This window comes from Athene cunicularia (assembly GCF_003259725.1).
Source record: "Athene cunicularia isolate RWA chromosome 1 unlocalized genomic scaffold, athCun1 chr1_part1, whole genome shotgun sequence".
NCBI lineage: Eukaryota > Metazoa > Chordata > Aves > Strigiformes > Strigidae > Athene > Athene cunicularia.
This window is the reverse complement of record NW_020799091.1, coordinates 68,729,706-68,753,389: the sequence shown is the minus strand read 5'-3', so window position 1 is coordinate 68,753,389 and position 23,684 is coordinate 68,729,706. Positions and strand designations below refer to the sequence as shown.

Here is a 23,684-nt window from a genome sequence, read left to right as displayed (position 1 = left end):
CGGCGTTCCGCTGCTCGAGTCGACCTCAGGAGCCGGGAATTTGCAGGCTCTCATCAGCCTCAGGTGGCTCCCGAATGCTGCCCACTCCCTCCTGTTGAAGCTGGACCTCTGGCGAGGCAGAAAAGCCCATGACAGCAGCCCAGGAGGCACAACAAAGGGTCACGCTTCCAGCCTAGGGGTTATTCCACGGGGCTGGAAAGGGACAGCCCCAGGGTTTCAGGCCAGGTGTTGTGCTTCAGGCTTTCAGCAGATTAAAAACAGGTCCATGCTGCACTCAGATGCAGAAGCACATGCCTCCGGACTTCTGCACAACCCTAGCCTCAGCCACTGATGGGCATAGCGGTGGCTTAAAAGCCAAATGCTGATGGAAAAGCACCTCCCTGTGTAAGCATTGTTCCCTGGCTGCCCATGGCTGCTGCTGAGCCGATCCATTTGAAGCTGAAGGAGCTCAGCAGGCAGGTGTGTCAGTTCTAGATTTTAAAATCCAACAGTGTGACCTGTGAGGAACAGGGATGTGATATCAGTGCACCTCTCTTGTCTTCCCGCTGTCATAGATTTTTGTCAAATTCTGTCACAGCAAAAATAGTATCAAAACACAACCAAGTAACAATTATTCAGCACACACTCACACGGAGTAACAATTAAAATAAGAATGTGAAGATGATTTAATTAGCCTGAATAGCTGCTAGTAAACCCTTTGCAATTTTGCAAAGTTGGGACTAAATGTTTGTGGTATTTATAATATATAATGCACACACGTAGATATCGCCATATATGTGTGTGCATATATATAAAATGCATATACCATGTTTTATTTATGGGGTTTCTATGAGCAAAAATTAATTTGAAAAGCTTTAATAGACATTACATTAATAGACAGCAGTTTCCTAAATAGCCTCATAGCTAGACAAATACTTTGCCTAATGTAATTTCATTTTCTGCCAGCTGCATGTGATTTGCTTTTGATCTGGCACACGCTTCGTTATACATTATTAAAGAGCCAATCAGCGTGCCCCTGGAGTTAGCATCCTGCCCCCTGATTATTTTTTAACAAATTTCCTCTTTTCTTTCGTACCACAGTGATTAATCATTTCAGCTAACGGCGGCACTGTTTATGATCTGAGTCAGTGACTTCAGACCATCTTAATCTCCTTTTAGGCAGGTTTTAATGTGCTGGGAATTTACTTACATGCTTTTATTTATAGCATAGTATGCTCTCAATTTCGTACAACAACAAAACCAAAACCTGCAAATAACACTTGATTTCTGCTTTTAATGTTGCTGATTAACATTTACAGAAGAGAAAAGCCTAACCAAACCATGAAACAGAAACTAAAAAGGCAGCCTGATAAAATGCTTATTTTTCAAAACTGTCTTGTTTTTTATCCAGTTGTCTAGAGAGAACCTGTTGCCTTCCAGTGTCTCTCTGCAGTCAGATCGTTTCTGGTCTGGGTTATTTTGTACCCTCTGGTTGTCTGCAACAGTGCTTTTAGATGACTCGCTTATTAAAGCAGAGTCCTCTGGGGCTTCTAAAGTCCTTACTTGCAGCATCCTTATTTGCAGCACGGTTGGCAGAGAAGCAGCTTTGATTCTTCTGTTAATATTACAAATATTTCCAGCTAACTTTAAGATCTATGCTGAAATGGCTGACCTCTTTTCTGATATAATAGCAGTTCAAAAGACTCTTTTATTAAGCCAAGTGCCTGACCATTATTGTTTTTTATTGTGCTGTAGTTTTGTCTAATATTAAGGGAAATGATTTGAGGGGGGAGATAAAGCACCAAATGGATTTAGTTATCAAAAACTTTATGGTATCTTAGCTTGCTGCAGAAGTACTCTGAACAGATTTTTTTTGGAGGATTTTTATTCTTTTCTAAGCAAAAATTATATACCCATTACAATGCTCTCCATCACATGGGCAGTGCCAAGGACTACAGGCTGGAGATCTAAGTCTGCTTAAACAAATACTGAGCAAGGCAGAGACAAGATGTCTACAGAGGCCAGCCAGGATGACACAGAAATGAGGTTACAGGGTCAGGATCTGTCATGCCACTTTCCCAGAGCACCCCTTTTAGGGCCACCCTATGGAACCAATGCCTCCAGATTTTCTCTTTTGTTTTCTTTTTGCATCATAATGAACCAAACTCCAGACTTTTCTACATGGGAGAAATAATAGGCAACATCTAAACTTTGGCATAGGGGAGGGCAGAGGCTCCATGCACAGTTTAGGAGATTTGTGGTTGATGACACAGAGAGATAACTCTGTTCTGCTCTGGAGATCAAGGAGACTGAGCTCCTTCTGCTCCTCTGGGATACAGAAGAGATAGGTAGGAGCCAGGATCCATCTGCTTCCTCCCACTGGTCACTTCTCCAATATTGTGTTTTCTTTTGTCCTTCTTGTATGTCTTTTTAATCTCATAATTTTTCATCCTCACTTGTCTCAGTCCACATTCGTTTCTTTTCCTAAAGCCACAATGAGTGTCCTGTTATGGCTTCTGATCTCGTCTGTCTCGTTGCTGCAGTTTGGATATCAATGGCTCACTATGATAGACAGTTCTGCATGTTCTTGAGCTGTCCCCAAAGGCAGATGACTGGTATGGACTCTATGCTTGTGTTCTCCCACTATCTCCTTCTAAGCATTGCCAATCAAATGGCTGGTGGGCCAATCATAACCTCACAGTGCTATTACTTGTTTCCGGCTATTTTCCTGTTAAAAAGTTTCCTATTTATCATTTCCCAAAAAAAAAAAAAAAAAAAAAAAAAATCATTATCCATTTCTGCAAATTGACTGGGATCCCTCTGTAGTCAGGGAGGAAAGAGGCATCTTCAGAGGACAATTTGTCCCATCCTCTCTCCAGTGACTACCTAGGGAGATTAAATTAATAACTTAGGATAGATACCTATCTTCAAATAGCTACAGCAAGGTGAGATAAATTCCATCTCAACTCATCCTGCAACATTCACACAGTAGAAAACATCTTATTTTAAATGCTCTCATTTAATTTAGACTTTGGTAAACCTGCATAATTTATCATGTTATGCTTAGAACAAGGAACACATTAGTGACTTCACTTTTACAAATTTAACAGAAAACTATCAACTTGTGTAGAACCAGTGAGATGAGTAATAAATGTTACAAGAACAGCTTTAGGCATTGCATATTAATAAGTGTGGTAGGATTGACTTGCAGCGCCTTGGTTCTATGATCAGCAACAAGATAATTAGTAAAATTATCCTGAAAATTCATTATCTTGATTCCTTCCACTTGTGCATTTTATTCATTACATATCAAAATGAGGAGCTTTGCCTCCAGACAGATAATCAGAATGTAAGCGTCAGACACAAAAGGTCTGAACTTTCTTTAAATGGGCTTTGGTAGATGTGACCTTAAATAGTCTCCGTGACACCAAGGAATTTACAGTCATTATTCCAAACAGAAGAAACCCTATAATTTTGCAGAGAAATGCAGTTGTGCATTTTATAGGCTTTCTCACACCTTAATTCTGAGATAAATGACTTAAAACATTGCATAGCTCTGGAACATAACAATTTCTTTCTGGCTTAGTTTAAATTCACCTGTAGTGCTGTCCATCACTTTCCATGTGAGTTGTCCTCCCAACCATCCAGATCCAAGAACCAGCTAAGCTATACTGTGACTCCCTTCAACCCATGCATTCAGGGGATTCTGGGTTTCATAGGGTGCAGAAAAATTGCATGGACTGATTTGTGCAGGTCTGTTGCCCTGCTGTGCAGTTAGGACATGGCCAGACATGTGAGATCAGAAGCACCTCTTGGCTACCACCAGTTCAGATGGAGTCAGGTGGACCAACAGCATTCTCTTAAAGTATTTCATTTTGCAGATCCTTATAAAATGTTTCACATTTTAGATCTGCCAGGAGGTTCATGGATCCCTCCTGCTCGGAACTAATGCAAAGAGCTTAGCTGTCAATGCTGCATCTGTTTTGCAAAGGTGCTCAAACCAGCTGCTTCTGACACTGAACTCGGGGCTAGGTGACTGCTCCTTCTAAGCTCTCGCAGGAGTCAGCGGATGAGAGCAGGCAGCAGCATGAAGGTGATTCACACCAGGAGCCTGACTTGTTGCACACCAGAAAAATAGCACAGTGCTTGGCTGGACTGTCCCTTCAGCCATCTGGATTCAGAAACAGCAACAGAGCAGTGCAGGGATGAGCAGACGTGAGCTGGAGAGGAATGGCTAGGGCAGATGGGTATATGACCAGCTAATTTTCCCTTTTACCTCTGCTGGCTGAAGCATTTAATTCCCCTTATCTTTGTCCCACAGAACACTCCATTTTTATATACTTTAACACACTTTAAGTTGTAGGATTCTGAAAGTGCTTTTATTTTCGGATATGGGTTTCATAAAAATGCATCTGCCAAGCCAACAATGCTTTAAAATCCTTGCTTTGTATTTTAAAGACACCGAAGTTTTTACTTGTAAGACTTGATTCTATCATAGTGGTATCTTTTGTGGAAAAGTTAAGCACACACTGCAACAGACCATATAATTATGGTTCCACCATAATTAGGTACTTCTTGCTGACCCCAAATCCTGCATGGTTCCTGGGATGTACTCTGCAATGATTACCAATCCTATGGCTCTCGGGCAAGATACAGACACTTGAACAGACAGAACAAGAGGCATCATGGATCAGCCCATTTTGTATGTGTTGAACTTGCTAATACTTGCATACACTATTCAGCTGGCATGGCTTTTTCAGTGCCACATGACTTCTGAATTATCTTCTGCCAAGTGAAGCATGTGAGAAGGGACATTCTCAAGCTGGATTCGCAGCCTTGCACATCCGCAAAGCTGATGCAGCCAGAAACGCTGCCAAAGGCTACGTGACAGTACCCAAAGTACAGGCATCCCTGGCATCATGGGTTGAAGAGATGGGACACCAAAACCAAAGACTCCAGACCTGTGCCTGTCTCAGCTGAGAACTCCCTCCACCTACTTGTCCAACCTGTGTGGTTTCTGCTGGCAAAGAGGGACAGAGAGAGGGGTAAAAAAGCAGACTCCTGTTGGTTTGGTTTAAATCAAAACTCATAGAAATTAAAAAAAAAAAGGAAGAATAAAAAAATCCATGAAAGTTTAGATGACAAGATATGGAAAGGTACATACACCACAGAAACAATAACTGATAGGGAACATCCTTTACAAAAGGGAACTTTTGATGATTTGGGGAATCTGCCTATGTATAATTTATGAATTCCTTATGGCTATTTTTTTACTGTTTTTACTGCTTTCTACTCTGTGTGCTAAGAAGACAAGGAAATGAAATTAATGTCTGTCCATGAATAGCTCGATAGCTAAAGATTATCACCACCTGAACAGATATTACCCAAAGAAAACAAAAAGTGAAGGGGCATCTTTTTCCCCTGCCTCTCCACAGGGGTCTAAATTTGGATAGCAGAAAATCCCAGACAAGAGAGAAAAGATATCAGAAACTAATCTTGGGTCTTAAAAAAAAAATAAATCACAGAGCCTAAGTGACTCCTGTGAGACTCCAAGGGCCCAGAGATAAAGGCAGCTTGTTTAGGAGAAGAGGGCCCCGGGGCAGCTCTCTGAGCAGGGAGACACCAGGGAGGATGAAAGATGCTGCTGCCCGGGAGGGGAGCGAGAGGGAAAGCCAGGCTGAGCCTGGGAGACAAGGTGGAAATGTCATCTTCAGATGTAAGGGAACTGAGGAGTGATAGTAAAAAACCAGGGAAAATTAGACGAGGCAAAGTGCGCAGATCTTTTATTACTTTGACTGGAGTTGTATGCTGCTTCTCCAGCTAATGGGGAAAAGAGCCAACCATCTATTTTTTTGGAACAACTGCAGAAGTCACGTAGCCTGGAGAGCATGATGCATATGGCAAATCTGGGTAGCCTGCTTAGGCTAAGGGAAGCTTGAACACCCATCAGCCCTGTGTGGTGGGCCCAAACACAGCAGGCTGAAGACTGTCCATCTGCTTGGGAAAAGTCTGAAGTGCCTGGAAGCGTGAAATCAAGCTCATGCCCCTGTTCCCAGGAAAAAAAAAAAAATTCTTCAAGCATTGTCTTTCTTACACTGTGAGGCTGCTGCAGCTTCCAGCTTCCCTATCTGATGAACAAGAGAGGGAACCAGCTGCCGTGGCAGCAACTATATTTAGCAGTCTATTCTGCTATTGATGCATATATACCTGGTTCCTATTGACTATAATGAGAATTATTCTGACAAACCACAAGGAGAATAGGCATTTTAGGATTCAGTTCATACTAACGAAATGTCTAAGGAAAATTACCCTCTTTTTGCCCATGCTAAATTATTTCAGCTTTTCATTAATACTCATTAAGTTTCTAAGGGCTGGCATTTTTAGCAAAAAAATAGTTTTCACTGACAGAAAAAAGCCACCCAGATAAATGAAGAAAATGTTTACTCAATTTAATAGGCATAATTTTCTCTTTTGGTGCTCAATTCAACATCAGGATCTGAAGTCAACAAAGGTTGGATCCGGGTCTACAATTTTTTTAATTGGGCTCTTCTCATTTACACTGGAATATGTTGAAAACTCAGGGCTATAATGAACCATTACATATGCGTACATGCAATGCTAGGAAAATTAATAATGTCTTGAATTTTCTCGGTATTTATTCAGCATTCATGAGTAAATAACAAATAACTTGATAATATTAACGAAAAAAAAGCTTGTGGAAAGCCCACACAGCTGGAGAGAAACTTTTTTACTGCATGAGGCCCACTTTCTCTCCCACCAAGCTATTGTCATTACTCTGAATAACTTTTTTTTCTGGCAAGTATAAAGTGACAGGCTTGCAATTTCTATATAAAATTGCATGGTTTTTAGCTGAAGTTTGTATGTAAGCCATTTTATGTCTGGCTGTAGTCAATATTATTGGAAAGAATATAAATTTTTAATTACATTAGTTCTGGTGGCAAAAATTAACTTTTCAGAAACTGTCAGGAATGGGTCAGTTTATCACCATCTTCATGATAACCTGTACAGTGGTACTGTTCGGACGATTGAGTCAGAATCCCATCATTTAAGACGACATCAATAGCCTGTACATAACAATAATTGGGTCTTTTCTAAGTACCTCACTTTTGAAACACACCTGACAGCATTTTACTTCCTAAGCTACTAAATCCAAAATAACTCTACGAATGACACAATGCACCACACACAGTAAATGGCATTTAGCACTAATCACAAAGGACAGATCCTATGGCATTTTGGTTGGTGAAAACTTGATCAGTATTCAGTCAGTCTCTCTTGAAATATTCTATTAACAGCACTTTTCATCCTGCAGACTCTGTATGTTCTTGTCTTCCCTTCAAAAACAGTTTTTACCTTTTACATTTTCAAAGAAAAAAATCCAACCCAATATACCCAAAGGGCAACGAACAACAGTGGCAAAATGATGCCAAAATATATAGAATAAAAAATGCTAGATTTTCAATCACAACTTTTGCAGTGTGGCTAGTATTGTGTTCTCCAAGGTCTTTGAGTTTTTGCACAAGGCAGGAGGAAGCCCAGTGCATCGTATAAAAAAGTTAGACCATACCTCTCCTAACACATCAACAGAACCACATACCTGAGTGCTGGTCCACAACTGTGCATATTATTAAATCACTGACAGCAGCATGGCTTTGACAGGGGTCAACTCTTGCACAGAAAATCCCTGCATGCCTAGGGCCCTCTCCCAACAGGCAGCATGGGTGAAGCCACTCTGCTTTGTGTCTGTAAGAGAGTTTAGCTCTTTGGGCACAAGCCATGCTACACTGATGGGCCTCAGGGTAAGAGAACAGTTATTAGTCCATATTACTTATTAGTATGGATGTTGCAATGGAATATTCTTGAAAGTGATTTAATTTCCTTTTAGCAGACTCCTCTTTTCTCCCACAATTTCCTTGAAGTCTTTCTGCCAAGTGAAGCTAACTGCTAACTCATGTGTTGCTCCTAAATATGATTAAATGAGATTAACAAAAGAATATTGTCTCAGCTTCCAGATGAGGAAAGCTGTCTCTCTCAGACATAAATACTGAGCTCACACTTCTTGGGTCAGGGTCAGACCAAAATGTGACAGTGGTGGGAGAGTTCCCACTGATCATCTCCAGTTGTGGATAATCAGGCATCGCAGAGGATTTTCCTAGATGTAAGAGCACATCCACTGAAAATATTGGTGTAGGAGACAGGAAAAGGTGGACAATCGAAGTACATGTGTGCAGTCAGCCACTGAAACCCACAACTCGATCTAATGCAGGTTTTCAGAGACACATCTTGAGATGGGGATAGCAGTAGGTCTGTCACTCTGCAGGCTCGCAGGGCAAACCAGGGCTGTGTCCTTAGGCATCAGGGACTGTGGAGCAATGATTGCCCGACTCTGCGGTCACAGCTGCAGTCTACGGGAAGACACGCACACGACGGGAAGCCCTCCGTCTCTCCCTACCTTACTGCACAACCATTCCTGGAGACATGCGAAGAAAATGTTAACTTGGGCAAAAAATACATCACATAACAGCATCTAGTTGCAGCGTCTGATGAGCCTGCTTCCTTAATGCCCATTTAATCAAGAAAGAAACCATTGTCACCATAGAGTTTACTGGAGGATGCTGTCATCTCAAGTCACAACTCCTTGGTGGTCTCGCTTCGTTTTGAATGAATCTTATCAAAGGGGTAGGAAGTAGGTTGTTCTGTAAAGGTGGCAGCTGAAGGCATCAGACCCCAGGCTCCCAGCAGTGTGGATACCTGCTATTACTAAAATTTTATTCTTCTTTCATTAGGACTGATAGCACAGATCCTTTCTGGTATTAATATGCATAACTCTGTTGGCCTCAGAGGAGCTGTGGCAGGGATATACAAAATGAGGATCTATCTGGCCCTTTGCCATTAATAACAAGGAATCATCTCTCTGTATTGGAACAAGATGGTGATTGTGCCTCTTTTCCAGCTCTGTGAAACACTTTAAACAGAGGGAAAAATTAGTTAGTATTTTACTGTATTGTTTCTATATAGCAGAGAAGCTGGATAATTCATTTTGGACTCTCTCTTGCTTCGTCAAATAACAGGGTGTATACACTCACTACAAAACAGCAATTTTGAAAATTAATTCCACCACATTAGCACAATAGTGTTTCACCATCTCTTTTATACTGGCCTGCCTTTTTCTAACACAAAGCCTTCACACATCGGCCACTCATGTTCTAAAAACAATACAGGTCTCTTTCCTCTGTACCACCCTATTCAATTCAAAACAGATCAGATTTTGCTGTATTTTAAAATGTCAGTGTCAGAGCACATGGGTGGCTAACGCCACAGAAAGTGCCTCTATGTCCTGCATCGAGACCTGGAAGACTGAAAGACAGATCACCTCTGAGTGGTATTTGTTCTAAGTCTTATTCCCACCATAAGAGTTTCTAGCTTGATCTCCTATTTCAACTAAAATATTTATAGTTTTTGCCTTTTTAAGGTGATAGTTTTTCACTGACACTGAGATTTATTAAGGTCAAGGTTTAAACATACAGCATATTTCAAACCCCAAACTCCTCTGAGACACTATTTTCAGTAACAACAGTGACAGCAGCAAAAATCCAAGTGTGTCAATTTTGGTGGGGGGGGTTTGATGTACAACTAATTAATGGTTGGTTGACATTATCACTGTTAGTATAGTATTTTAATGACATTTTACATGGTACTCTGTACCTCAGACTCTATATCTTACAGGTCAGGGAAGCAATGTTTACATATCTGGGTTTAACACATTGGCTGGAAAGGTTATTGACAGTGGAAAACCACAATGTGGGCAGTAAAAGGATGTGCCATGAATGGTGCCCAAACCAGGAGCAGTTTCTGTTCAGATGAGCTGACAACAAGCAACAGATCACCTGGAGAGAGACTCTGATGATTTGAGAAAGCCCCAAAAGGGGCAAAAACTGCGAAAAGTGAGGACACCCCCCCCCCCCCTCAGCCTTTGGATACAGAAAGAAGTAATAAAGAGACCCTGGCTGCAGTGTACACACAGTGAATGTCCAAGGTACCACATACAGATGGTGTATCCTGAAAGCTGCCAAGGTGTGAGGAGTCAAGGGGATGATGATGATGATGTACACAGGTATGCTTCCTCTGTAGTCATTTCAGATTACAGGGACAAAGCCAAAATATCTTTACCTAGCTCTGGTACTGCTGCTGATTTTGCTCTAGAGGCACAAAGTATCGTATGGACTACTAATCCTCAGTGAGAAGCTGGAAAAGGTCCAGGCAAAGCTTGGTGAAGCTCCATGGTGCTCCCATCCATACCACCAGCTGTACCCAGGGCTGGCTGGAGGAAAGCTGACCTAGGTAAATCACTGCAGGCAGCAACTGCTGTAGAAAAGATACTGTACAAATGAGCTGGATGTCATGGTGTGGGTAAGAGGGGCAATGTTCATAGGTGAGCATTGGAGGTTGGATTAGATGGCTTGAACTATGTCTCAGTGTTTCTGGGATTTAGTGACTTGGGTGAAATGACACATTTTCCAAACACTCTTGGGTATGGTTTTTCATTTATTAGAGTAAGAAAGACAAAAAGAATAATACTGAAGAAATGCAATGAACAGTATACATCAGCCAAAGCAATGCTTTAATTGCTCTGAAATTTAGGATACTAAAAGCAAAGCCGTGCTGTGAAAGTTCTCTTGAAAGATTGCAAAGAAAACAAATGATATTTTATGCATCTGATACATTTTTAATATGACTCTGACACTTTGGAGTACTTCTGTATTCAGTGAGACTGAGCAAGAAAGGTAGTGTCAGCAAACTGGTGCTGCTTCTAAGTCTCCATACCTTCTCTATCCCCCACTGTGTCTCTTTTGCCTGAAGTTGCTGTGTTCCTCCTGAAACTTTTCCAGGAGTTTCCCACTGGGCTCAGTCACGAAAGCCAACCCAAATTTCCCCATGAAGGTGCCGTGCTGAGGGCGGCCTTCTCACCTCCCTCCCAAAGTTGCCCAGCAATTTCTTTCCAGCAGCGAGACTGCAATAAAACGCTCTGCTAGTGCAGAGGTAGCTATTGCACTAGCACTGTGCCGCAAAGTGGGTCTCATTCCACCTGTAGGCTTTTCCCTCTGCCTTGGAAAGCAAGAGGAGTGTTTAGAAATATACTGCTGATTACCATATTTGTGTTCTGTAATTCTTCACATGTCCGACTCCACCAGGAGCTTAACTGCAGCCAGTGGGATCTTACAGTCATTAACATTTACAAGGCAGCAGTTCACAGTTGTTGAACTAACAACCTACCTCTAAGAAACTGATTTTTCTCCCCTCTAAGCATTGACACGTGCTCCACTGACTGTGATGCTTATTCACAGTGACAGTGTGTTTGGTAGGATTTCATGTTTTCACAGGATTTGTCTTGTGCAGACAGTTTCTAATTTACCTCTGCTCTTGTTTTAATTCAATCAGCTGATGGAGTGCAGCTGATCTCACAGCACATATGGCTGTTCAGGTTTGAAAAAAAAGCCCTGAATATTTGATGGGTTGATCCTTAATGCTTTCTGCTAAAGAATTAGCAAGCCTGCTAATGAGCCAAGAGATCCCAACTGGGGAAGGGGAAAAATACAGAATTAGATTCTGTCTTCATTCATTTTTTTTATGTTGCTCACATAAGAAGTACTGTGCTTTCCATACTCTGATTAGTTTCACAGGGTAGAGAAATTCAAGTAATTTACTCATCAAAGCCATCACACTTAAAATGTCATGTTTTCATAAGTGGATGTCCTGTGGCCATGGGGAGTCACAACCTATTTGCAAGGGCACCTGTGGGTGCTCACCCCTGAGCAGGAGGCTTGTGGCACCAAGCAGAATTGTCCTTCACGAGGAGGGATGCTCACAGCTAGTTTCAGTCCTTTCACTGCCGCCGCAACTGCTTTTTCTATTGCCCTTGAAAGAAACTTATCTGTCCTCCACCCTACAGCCCATCCTGCCTCCCCACTGCTCCACGCCATCCCAAATGAGGTGGCTTCTTTCGTGTTAACTGGCTGTGCTTGGTTTTCCTTCAGCCCTTTCTCTGCATTCCTATTGCTCCACCAGCTTCCCACTGTCTCTGCATCCTGCAGCCAAACACTGTTTGCAGGCCAAACACTCAAACTGCATCTGTTTCTCCCCAGTTCAACAACACCTCTCATGTCAACACAAAAAACACAGGGAATTCACAAAGAACATCTTCAATAATTAAAAGCTCAGCTTGCCTGTGCATTTCCTTTCAACAAAGCTACCGCAACGCTAGGACATCGCAGCTAAGACTGTAAGAATAGCCAGATCAATCTCCAACCACTTATCTTAAAAACCAAGAACTGCCTGCACCTGACACACTCCCTTTCTCCTTAAATCCACAGCAAATATACTCAGAATGCATCCGATATTGGTTGCAACGGTTAACTTAGTGGAGAGGCAGGAGTCTTGCTGCCCCCACTTTTGCAGGTACTACAGCAAAATAAATATTTACTCCAAACCCCACCACTCAACAAAACACACAGTTTCACACACTAATAAAATCAAATAGAAATCAGCCAAAATTACTAGTCTTGCTTAGCAAGCCTATGTTTTAGTGAAGAAGTGAATAGGTTGGCTTTGGCAGTGTCTTAGGAATTCAGGTAGCAACGCTCTGGGCACGGCGGAATAAAGGGTATTTGTGTAGTCTTAAGTCTTATTTTCCACTTCAAAGTTTTTCTACCATGTCGTCCACCAACAATGCAAAAGCTTACAAGGAATTGCCTTGTACAGCTTCTGACAAGTGATGAGGTTTTTCTCTCTTGATTTGACATTACTTCTGTAACTTGCTCTTACTGGAGTCATTTACATTGAAGGTTCTCTTAGAAGTTTCTCTATCCTTGACGTGCATGCCTGCAGCTGGACAGAGAAGTCACTACACTTTGAAGAAGTTGCTATAAATTAGTGCATGGGGTTAGACGAGGTTCAGGATTCCTGGAGTGATTATAAACTCAGCAGGAGTCCTTACAACAGCTCCAATCTCGACAGGGTTACTGTCTTATTAATCAACCTCCTTCAGGACTGGAAGCTGTTCCGTGTCTCAGTTCTTGGGGGCCTTCTCTGGAAGCTGCAGTTTTCATGCACAATTTACAAAGTCTACAGAGCTCTGATACATTTGGTAAAACAACATTAAAAAAGGCTAGACTTAAGCTGTGGCACCCTGCGTTGCACCAGACAGCACAAAGACTATAAATTCTTGTCACAGTTAGTGCAAACTAAGATTTGGTGATTTTAAAGCTATGCCTAAACTGATTTTGCAGCCCAGGTCCAGATGTTACTCTGGCCATGCCCTGAAACCAGAGGGTGACAAGATCCATGCACAAACCAGCACTCTCCTCCTTTCACCTTCTGGGGGAAGGAAACAAGGGAAGCAGATGAAGCAGACTTAGGGTACGCTTTCTACTGCCCTTGTCTTGACTGCAGACACACAGACATGCTATGAAAGTACCTATGCCTTGCAAAAGTCACAGTCTGACTTGTGCAGGGAACACTAGAAAGAAAGGATGTTTTCTCCTTTGTGTTGTGCAAGAGACAGATAAAATAGGGTACAACGTTCCTTGAACAGATAACATTTTAAGCATCTTCCTCCTTTTGCTGCTGCTCCATAGGTGAAAGTGGCTCTTCCTATAATAAACACATTTCAGTGCATCAGCCATCTTTTCTGAGGGGAACACAAGGATTGCAGCTCCTGTGGCTTTTCATTGTCTGCCTTTGGGCACTCATACAGGAACTGCATATATTCTGTCCAAAAAGAAGCTAAACTTTGGTTTTACTGTATGAATAGCACCTCTGGCAAAACCATGGAAATCACATTCCTTATAAACAGTCTGTTTCAGAAAACCAGAAAAATCTGTATTAAAACTGAATGATCTGTTCAGGACAAAAAGAGGGCATGGAGAGGGCTGGAAAAGTCTGAATGCCACTAATTTACAAAGTGAGTAGCAATGGCACATTAGTACTGTTGCTGTTTTCACTAATTATGAGTAACAACCACCACTGCTGATCTGGATTTGTATTGCAAGAGTACCTAAGCACTGCTTTTGTACTACATAGCAGTTCCCTGACACAGAAAATTCACTTTTCGGGACAAAAGAGAACAGATAGATATATCTGACCTGACCAGGTACTACAAGGGACAAGAGCAACAACAACATTCAAGCAGGAGAATATAGCCCTGACCTCACCACTGGTTTTCCACAGTCCTTGTGAAAAAGGAGGCTCTTAAGAGAGGATCTGAAGGTAGGTATGGAGCTAATTGGGAAAGTGTTCAAAGCTCTTCCCAGACCTAGTGGGAAGCATGGGAGGAAATGAGTTAAAACTTAGTACCACTGTGACAGAGGCTGGCATCACCCGGTAAGCTAAAGTGGGAGCTAATACGTTACCATGGACTGTTAGACTTGAGGCCTTAAAATCAGAGACAAACAGCTGTACTTGATGTGATAGAGGAGATGACAGTGGTGAGATGTAAAGACAAATGTCTTTGGGCAAAATGTCAAGCTAGGAAAATGATCTGTGCGGCAGCATGAATGGAGGTGGGTAACATTGCATTTGTCAAAACCAAGGAAAGGATGTTGCAGCAATCAAGGTGTGTAATGAGAATTTGGACCTGAGACTTATACCTCTGTGAATAAAGAGCTTCAGCTACAAGTGCTATAGAATAACAATCTGCAAGATTTACATGTACTCTTAGACACAAAGATACAAGGAAATTTAGAAAAGAAAGTGATATCTGGATTGCAGACCTGGAGGATGGGCAGATTGGAGAAGTTACCCATGATGACTGAATGTTCATATGAGGACAAGAGATAGGGGATGAAAACAGCATGCTCTCTATGTCAGCCATGCTAAGCCTCAGCAGATAGTAAGACACTGATGCGAAGTGTGGCTTTTAAGCTGTGGGTTGTTTTATTCAGTTTTTAAGCAAAGTGAAAGAATTTGTGACTAAATCTTCGGGAACAAAAGGGTCTTATACATCCAAGGATATTCCGAATGCTTCAACATGAGGCTTCACAAAAATATTTGTTGAGGTATGTTCCCAAAGGAAAAAAAAAATGGTTTGAAGATGCACCTTACTATCCCTAGTCTTATAGTTCATTTTTCTTCTCAGCTGGGGTCTCTTGCATATCCATGTTCCTCTGAGTGGAAGAAACCATGTCTCTCCTACATTTTTTGCCTAATTGCACAAGTCAAATCACACAATCTAAGGAGGAAGATCAGCTTTCTCGACTGCTCATTTTAAAAGCCTTGCATAAAAAAGGGGTGAATGAGTCTCACATCGCATCATGAATTCATGGTATCTGCTACCAATTTGTAACAAAACAGCAGGGACTCGAGGCTAAGGCTTGTTGAATATGCGGTTCAGTTCTACAAAAGCCTACTTTGTAAATGTTGGCTAAGTAAAAGCTCTGCCAGTGAAGTCATAAGCAATACATCATCATCACCTTTTGATAAACTCTTTGTCCAGTTTAAGTATTAAAAGCTGTAATTAACATATTCCGGGAGAATGGAGAAATGCCTCTAGAAACAACAGGCTTAATGCACTACTAATCTCTAAACCAAATATTTATAGCCTTGTAGTTTATAAACAATCTGAAATATTTGGGTACTGGATATCCAAGAGGTGGAAGCGCACACAGTAATAGGGAAGTTTTACCATTCCATCTGCTTTATTCGGTGTTTCACTCAGTATTATATCAGATTTATAAGCACTGTTAATTACTGAATTATCAGTTTAACCCCCCCCCCCAACCCCCCATGAGTTAAAATATATGGAAATGTTTCATTGTTTATAAATTTGCCTCAGAAAATAATCAATATCAAAGTTGATTCAAGCCAAGATCTGTCTGGATGTGTATTAATTTGCTCCATAAAAATAAACTAGAAATTACTAAAATACATGAAATAATACTGAAATATGGAAATAACTACAGATTTTGCACACTGTCATTATATAATGGACATAATGGACATAATGACATTACATAATGGATTCTAATTAAATCCAGGTGGAAAATGACCTTCCTAGACCTCCCTTCAAAATTAAGATTTTTGACAGTCATGATTAATGGAAACATGCACTCTGCATGGTTTGTAAACCTGAAACATCATTGTACATTTCAGTTTATAATTTATCCCATTATCTGCTTCTGCATGCATGAAGGTCAGCTGTATTGGCACAAAGTAGCAGTGAAATCCAGAGGCTCTGAAAGGTTGTTTTCACAGATTTTTTTCAATTATTTTTCATGAGGAAATAATTTTGCCTACTTTTTCCTTAGAAAGATGACAATCTAAAAGAGTAATATTTTTAACAGCAATAGTTGCAATATTCTTGTTATTCCCTTGTCTTTTTAGAGTAAACAAAAAGGCACTGGAAAAAAATGGGTTTTTAAGGATTCCTACCCGCAATATTTCTTCAATGCAGCTGTTATCTCCTGTTCCACTGTCCTGTAAACAAAATGAGAAAATAGTTTGTTTGTGTTTTTAAAAGAAATAACAAATAGCTGGTTTGAGGACATGGTTGTCACATGAAATATATTCCAACCTCTATTACAGTTTCGAAATGAGGCCAAGTCTTTCCAGCATCTGAAAAGTTGCACTGCTTAAAATTCTCAAATTATTCCCCATCAGCACCACAGGAAGATGTAATATTTGCAGTGTTTTCATATGATTGCCACATATTTGTATAAATTCATAGGATTTTGTTTATATAATTTTTGGGTACGATTCCTGCTGTTTTGTCTCTACTGCATATGAATAAGCATAAGCAAAACAGTTATTGCATGTACATAGATCCAATATGTGCATTTTATTTATATTAAATAAATAACATCTCTCCACAGCCTTAGCGCAGGAAAGACGGCAGTGACACTGACCATGTGAAGCCTGACAATGTATGGCCTGATCATGCACCTGTGATGCTGAGGGGAGAGCTGCAGAGACTGCAACACAGGTGGTAACACTGAGCAGGGGCTAGGCAGCACAGCAGTCCTCAGAAGGCTACAATTTCCTAAAATGCTGACCGTAAACCCACCTGTGTGCTGTGGGACTGAGGGCACAGAGGAATTCAGCTCTCCTGAATGGTATGGTTTCCGTTCCAGGGAGAGTAAACCAGAGATCTGGCAGAGCAGCTATCCTTCTACAGGAACCATCCAGCTGGTGCCTCAACTACGTGCTCAGCTTGGTTGTTCATTAGGACCCAAACTTTTTCCAGCAATGACGAGACACCAGACTGCCATACTTACGCCCCTTTCCTGCCTGGCCCCTGAGCACAGCTGCACTGCCCAGCACAACTGAGAAGAACGGCCACACCACAGGTGGAGGTACCAGTGCTGAGAGGGTGCCTGTTTCCTGCAGCTCTCCACAAGAGACAGGTGGCTGCTGCACCAAACAAGTTTTCTGGGGATTTACTTAGCCACCTTAAATTCCCTGACAGTTCTCCAAAGAAAGGTTTTTCTTCCTTCTGCATAACAGAACTAACCCAGGAAGCAGGAGACTGGGGCTTGAGATCTTTCCGTGTGGAAAGTGGGGATAGAAACAAAATGAATATGACCAATTACTGTCCCCAAAGAGCTAGCAGAGATGGGAGCTTGGTCTTTGCCTCTCAAAACCACCTGGAGAAATATCAAAGCAATTTGATTTTCCAAAGTGCCGAGCTCTGCTCACCTGGAAATTGGATTTCTCTACCACATCTGTATTTGGGCACTCAAAAAATCACAAGGCATTTTCAAAAATGGATACACCTGTGCCTACTAGATCCAAATGATCCCACTAGCCAGTTTGTGCCAGTCCTGCTCTTGGACCATCACTGCTGCTCCCCAGCGTGAGCTGCATGACTGAGGAGGTCTGGATCTGCAGCCACTCATCGCCTACCAGCTGTAGCCAAGGTCAGTATGACAACCATGCATATGCAAGGGAATAATTTATGTTTCATAATTTTGGGGGGCTGTTATTTCATGCCAATCCATAGAAAGTCAGAAGTGCTTTATTGTCAGCACTCCTGCTAAGTCTTTGCTGAATATGGCCCTTGATTGTTAAACAAATTAATCGTATTAACTCTTTTGGTGCAATGCAGTCGGTCAGCTTTATAGTTAACCAGGAGTTACACCACTGATTTCAGAGGGGAAGGAACTAAAGCATTCTATAAAGCCAGGCTTTGGAGTAGTACTCATATCTGATGTATGGATGCTGAAGAGAAACTGCAGCCCTGAGCAGATATCCCTGTTCTGATCTCAGCCCTGTCCCTGAGGACACAACACCACCCGCGACCTTCCTGCTGCTGGGGCAGGGATGCAAGTGCAAGGGTTCATTTTGCCAATGAACCTAACAAGACAGACAGAAACACCACAACGATCTCTGGATATTTAAGAATTTAAAAATTCTTATTAGTTAATTTTTATTTCTCTTCTCTTCTCTATGGGTTTCCCTCCATTTTCTCCCTTTCCTTCCTCAAACCCCGGCCTATGACTTCTTATCCCATTAAGAACAGTGGAGAGTGTAAAGCCGTCGTCATGAATGCCTTGTTTACAGAGCAAAGAATTTACTGCCTGACCTCAAGTTTGCTATTTGAGTCCATTGCCATCTTACGGGAGGAGGGATGAGATGACCTATCATCTTATGCTGTATACAATACATTGAAGTAAAGTGACAATACATGAAAGTAAAATGATGCTATTTTTGTGTGAAGACAAAACTACTGAAGGTAAATTTGGCAATAGACTATTTCAGGCTAGGTTTAGAAACAAGCTTCTGTTACAAAATTAAATATCCCTCCTAGAAGGGTAATGAAGTAAGTCTGCAAATATTTATGAGTAAGAAATTACACCTTCTAATATCACAGAACTAAAGCTTCAGCTCTTCTCCCTAGCACATCATATCTCTGGGCAGGGAGTAAAAAAATTTTACACATCTCTCTCAATGTCATCACATTGCCTTTCAAAAGGCAAAAAAAGGCTGGAAAGAGAAAACCAAAGACAAGATATGCAAAACTGAAAACAATAGAAAAAAACCCCCTCTATTTCTATAGTTTCCTCTTTGTTCTTCAGCTTTTGAGTGCCAAATATGAATTTCTTAATTTCTTTTTCCTTTGAATACTTGTAAGGATCTCACATTACTGTTGGTATCAAACTTTCTAGAATAAGGATGGGTAAGCTAAGAGACCACGTTCTGCACACAGCAAGCAATTTCAATCTCATATGGCCTGGGGCCATATCTTTTTTTTTTGGTTATGATATCATATAACACAATGCAGAGTGTTATTATGGAACCTAAGGTATGTCTGAAAAGTGTCTGTAGATGTTGGTAAGGAAGAGACTCCCCATTCTCACTTGAAAAACTCTTCACTACATCTCTACACACACTATAGAGGAACCCACACTACCTGCAAATCTGGCAACCTGAATTTAACTTCATGGCCATATTTTAATTATAAAAAAATAAAAGCTAGTAAATTTTTCTTAAAATCTGAATTAAAAGAAGAGACTGCATTACCTGCAAGCAACAAACAGCATAGAGCACTCGATGCGCTGTTTGCATCAGTGGACTTGTCTGACCAAAATACTATTTGGGTTGGTGCTGGCTGCATGATGCAGCATCTGCATAAGGCTGACATCTGCAGTGCCCCCAAAGGAGTCCCTCCACCCTCTCAATAGCCTGCACACCACAGAACACTTGTGCAATTAATGTTTTAATTACTTAAAAGAAAAAATTAAACCAAAATAAAAATTAAAAATAAAGGTTTTGAGGCTGCCATTCCCAGCCAAGGCAATGAGCTGTATTTATTCTGACACTGATGAACCCAGATCATTTGCCTCACTTTGCATTTTGAGATACGTCATAACAAACTCGCCTCGCTGAATCTCCAGTGAACCATCAGCAAAATACTAGGTGGTCTCGGGCACCTATCAGGAGAAGTGGGCTCCAGCCTCTTCCCCCTCCGATGCTGTGCCTGTTACCTTCGTTCTCAGTCAGTGCAGCCCGAAGACCGCCAAACATCTGCACACACGTGCTGCTGGCGTACAGTCTGGCAGGAGGATGTGAGGAGCTGCCACTGAAGATAACGGCAGTGGCTGCTGAAGAAATAGCCGGGAGCATCGTGCTGCTGATAACAGGAGCAGCTAATTACCATGCAAAGCACAGAGAACTGTAAGAAACAAGGCTGACTAAAGGCTACATCGAATTCTTGAGAAACAGGATGTCATTTCAAAAAAAGCTACATCTGTACAATTTTTATTTCAGAGCATTACTTTTTTTTTTTCCCCTTACCAAGAGCTTTCACATGGAGATATAGAAAGAAACCTCTCTGAAAGGAACTGCCTATCTGTGATACTTTTCCCTCCTTTCAAATCTTTGTGTTAAGGAAAGAAAGAAAAATCTTCTGCAAGTATCTTTTTCCATTTTAGCCTAAGAGATTTTTATGGTGCAAGCTTTTGGTGCTGTTATTATTTGGACCGTGCTACGTGCTTTTACAAAGTCTCCAGAAGTTATTGGATTTTGACTCCAGTATAAATTAGTCATGATTAAGATCTAGAGAAGGCTGAGGTATGTACTCAGCCTCTTCCACTCGGCAGGAGCCAGGCTGGCTGTGTTGGCTCTTGAATGCAGGACATCTGCAACTAGCAGCATGGCAGTGGCCACCACATGGCCAGCCTTTAGGCGTCACCTCTGCCTCCAGGGCAGGTCTCAGCCCTGCACTGCACAGCCACTGCACACAGCATTGCTGAACACAGGGCTGCAGGATTTCCCCTGGGACGTAAAGTGACGCTTCAGGCAGTAAATGTTGGCAGACAATAGCCTAAATCCATTATTTTAAAAAACAGGAAAAAAGGGGAAAAGCCTACATTGATGGACACTGATGTGAAAGCATATTAGAAATGCCTCTTTGCCAGACAAGACCATGAAAGTATGGAGATACACACACATGCATGCACATATGTATATATAACATTTCCTATACAATCCATTTGCTAGAGAGGAACTTTGAGTATGAAGAAGGTAAATCCTTCTTTTCACTTATTCATACATGCATTCTCTGTCTGTTGGGTTGTGGATAACCATTGCCTTCAACAAAGTTTCCCTTCAATCATTTCTCTGAAGAGATCTTAATACCTTCAAGTCATGGAACAAAATGTTGACATTTAACAGGGAGATGTGCCTGAGAGCAAGCAGAGAGGTGACTTCTGGGGTTTCTGTAGAAATACAACCAGGCTGTGTAAAGAATTTTTTGGGGAGAGGACATTTGCAGGTGCCCAGGAAGGGTTTTTAGACATTCAGGGCTTAACTTGCTGTTGATTTCCTTACATGTGCTACATCCTCCATAAGGCTCTGTATGGGATGGATGTGCCGAACCCACACTGCTCTGGAGAGAAAAGGCAGGATTTCAGACCTCATGAAAGGTGGGCTGGTTAAAAGATTAGACCTCAACCTGGTTAAAAACTCACTTTTTCATCCCTCAGGAAATGTCCACCTTTTGGAACATATTTTCATTCTGAACTGGAGGTGGGGGCAGGCACCTACATGTAGATTTTATCCCACTGGCTAATCTTCCATTAAAAATGTAATTGTGTGACATCATTACCTTCAAAATGAAATTTTAAGAAGTGTTGTTCTTCAGTTCAGCTGTGAAATGAAAGCTTGATCAGATCAAAACACTTTAAGAACAAATTTTAAGGAATATAAGTACAATTTGTAGTTACAGAACAAGATATGGCCTAAACCAATAAGTCATTAAAACAAAATATTTAAATGTTTGACTCCAATTTTGGCAATTTGTTACATTAAGAAAATATGTTCTTCAAACAAGAACGAAGGTAGCTTTGGTCAAAATCAGCACAAATGCAGATATTTTCCGTTCTGATAAACTGAAATGTCTCATAGGAAAAGGGCTGCATAGGAAAAACTTCTGATCAGAACAGAGTTAAAAATGTTTGGGGTTTTTTTTTTGTTTGTTTTTTTTGTTTTGTTTTTTTCTCTAACACAAACAGCATTTCCATCTGGATGATGACATGAGACCTTCCAGCAATGTTTCCATCTACTTTAATAGGGCTGGACTTCAGGGACCCATGACATACTGTAGTCTCCCTCACTTCACCAGTGGGCATTAGCAATGCTGGGCACTTCATAGCCCTTAAACAGAGAAGACTCCTCATCTCTCTCTGAGGATGTGGGCAAGCAAGGCTGAACTGGGTAGGGCCATGCCAAGGAAAAAAAAATGAAGAGACTGCTTTAGAAGATTGATTTTCTGTTGTTCCTGATATTTGAAAGCTTTACTTTGCACTCATGCTGTTTCTTACTGTTAATTTGGAGTGCCTGTGGCCATGGTCTGCTGATACAGGAGTTTTCTCCTGCACTGTGCACTGCTGTGAGTAGGAGCTGCTTCTTTTTTACTATGAGGAATTGCTGCTACTTCCTTAGATGTGGATACATACAGAACGGAGATGGGGATGAACAGCTGAATTCTCCACAAGCTCTGTGTCAGAAAGTGTTGCACTAATTAAAGTTATTAAATCCATCTAATTTACAGTGACTGTTAATAAACTGTTACCCTTAATAAGCCCATTCTCTTTTGAAATGGAGCCTTCATATTTATTATGGGGATTATTTTTCCTACCATGGGATCTTGCAACATTGTTCTTGGTTTAAAAGGGAAGAGGAAAAAGGTTAACAAAGATGTTATTTCAAGGGAAAAAAAAAAAAAAGAAGGAATAAAGAGCAAGTGATGAAAATCATCTAGCTTTGCTTTAATGAAAGTATCTGGCTATACTAATTGGGGGTCTCACTGCAACTGGAACATCATGATGCCCCAGTCTTATACCAGCAACAGGAAGATATTCTGGCTAATTGAAGAAGATGAATCAAAAATATCTGTAGATAGAAACACCAAATGATCTCATAGACTTGTCGTGCACACTAGAAAAGAGATGCTAATTGGCCAAGAGTACTTTTTGCTCTTGATGAGTGGTACTCACTCAGAAGAGTCTGCTCAGCAGCTCACACACAACCGAGGTAGGGCAGCAGGTTTTGCAGAGCAGAGCTTCCAAGAAGGAAGACTGCAGAGGAATTTATATGCAGTGTAACCAGCCTTAGGCTGTGATGGCCCTATATGCAGACCTGAGGAGCCCGAGTGAGAGGAAGGATCCTGCCTCTGAGGTTCAGGCTGACATCTAGTTGAAGAAGGATTTACTGTGGATGTATAAGTAAAGGCATTCACCCGTACTGTTGGTTTATTTTTTTAAATAGCAGGGAGATGAGGTTACAGCGTAACTCCTCCAGCGCATGCCCGTGGCTTGCCCCAGAGCTTGAAGAACCTCTTGACCATGCTGCACCCGACCTGAACTAAGTATGGAAAGCCCAGGGTAAGGAAGTGAGGTGATGCTGAAGGGCCACTGTCTGGATGGCTGCTGGGAGCTTCACTAGAGCTTAGGCACCTACAGCCCAGTTTTGAGAAGATTTAGTAGTACTGGGTCCAGCCATGTGTTGAGAGGTCATCTTCAAAATGATGAGATGGTCTGAGTCCAAGTCTCAGTGTCCACACCACACAAAAAAGGAAGAGAATTAAAGGCCAGGAACCCTTCTGAAACCCCTTCTCACTTGCCACCCCTAAGGGCCATCAAACAATCAATGACTGGAGCTGCACTGGTAACATTTCATCTAATAAAAGATGC

At 41.4% G+C, this 23,684-nt stretch overlaps 1 protein-coding gene across 1 annotated transcript in view; it reads right to left on the bottom strand.

Moving 5' to 3' along the window:
- The window catches only part of AFF3 (AF4/FMR2 family member 3), a 291,116-nt gene that overhangs the window by 166,172 nt on the left and 101,260 nt on the right, over positions 1–23,684 (bottom strand). The window contains exon 5 of the mRNA XM_026845932.1: positions 16,426–16,470. Coding sequence (XP_026701733.1) covers positions 16,426–16,470 — 45 coding nt within the window. The remainder of the gene's footprint in view (positions 1–16,425; positions 16,471–23,684) is intronic.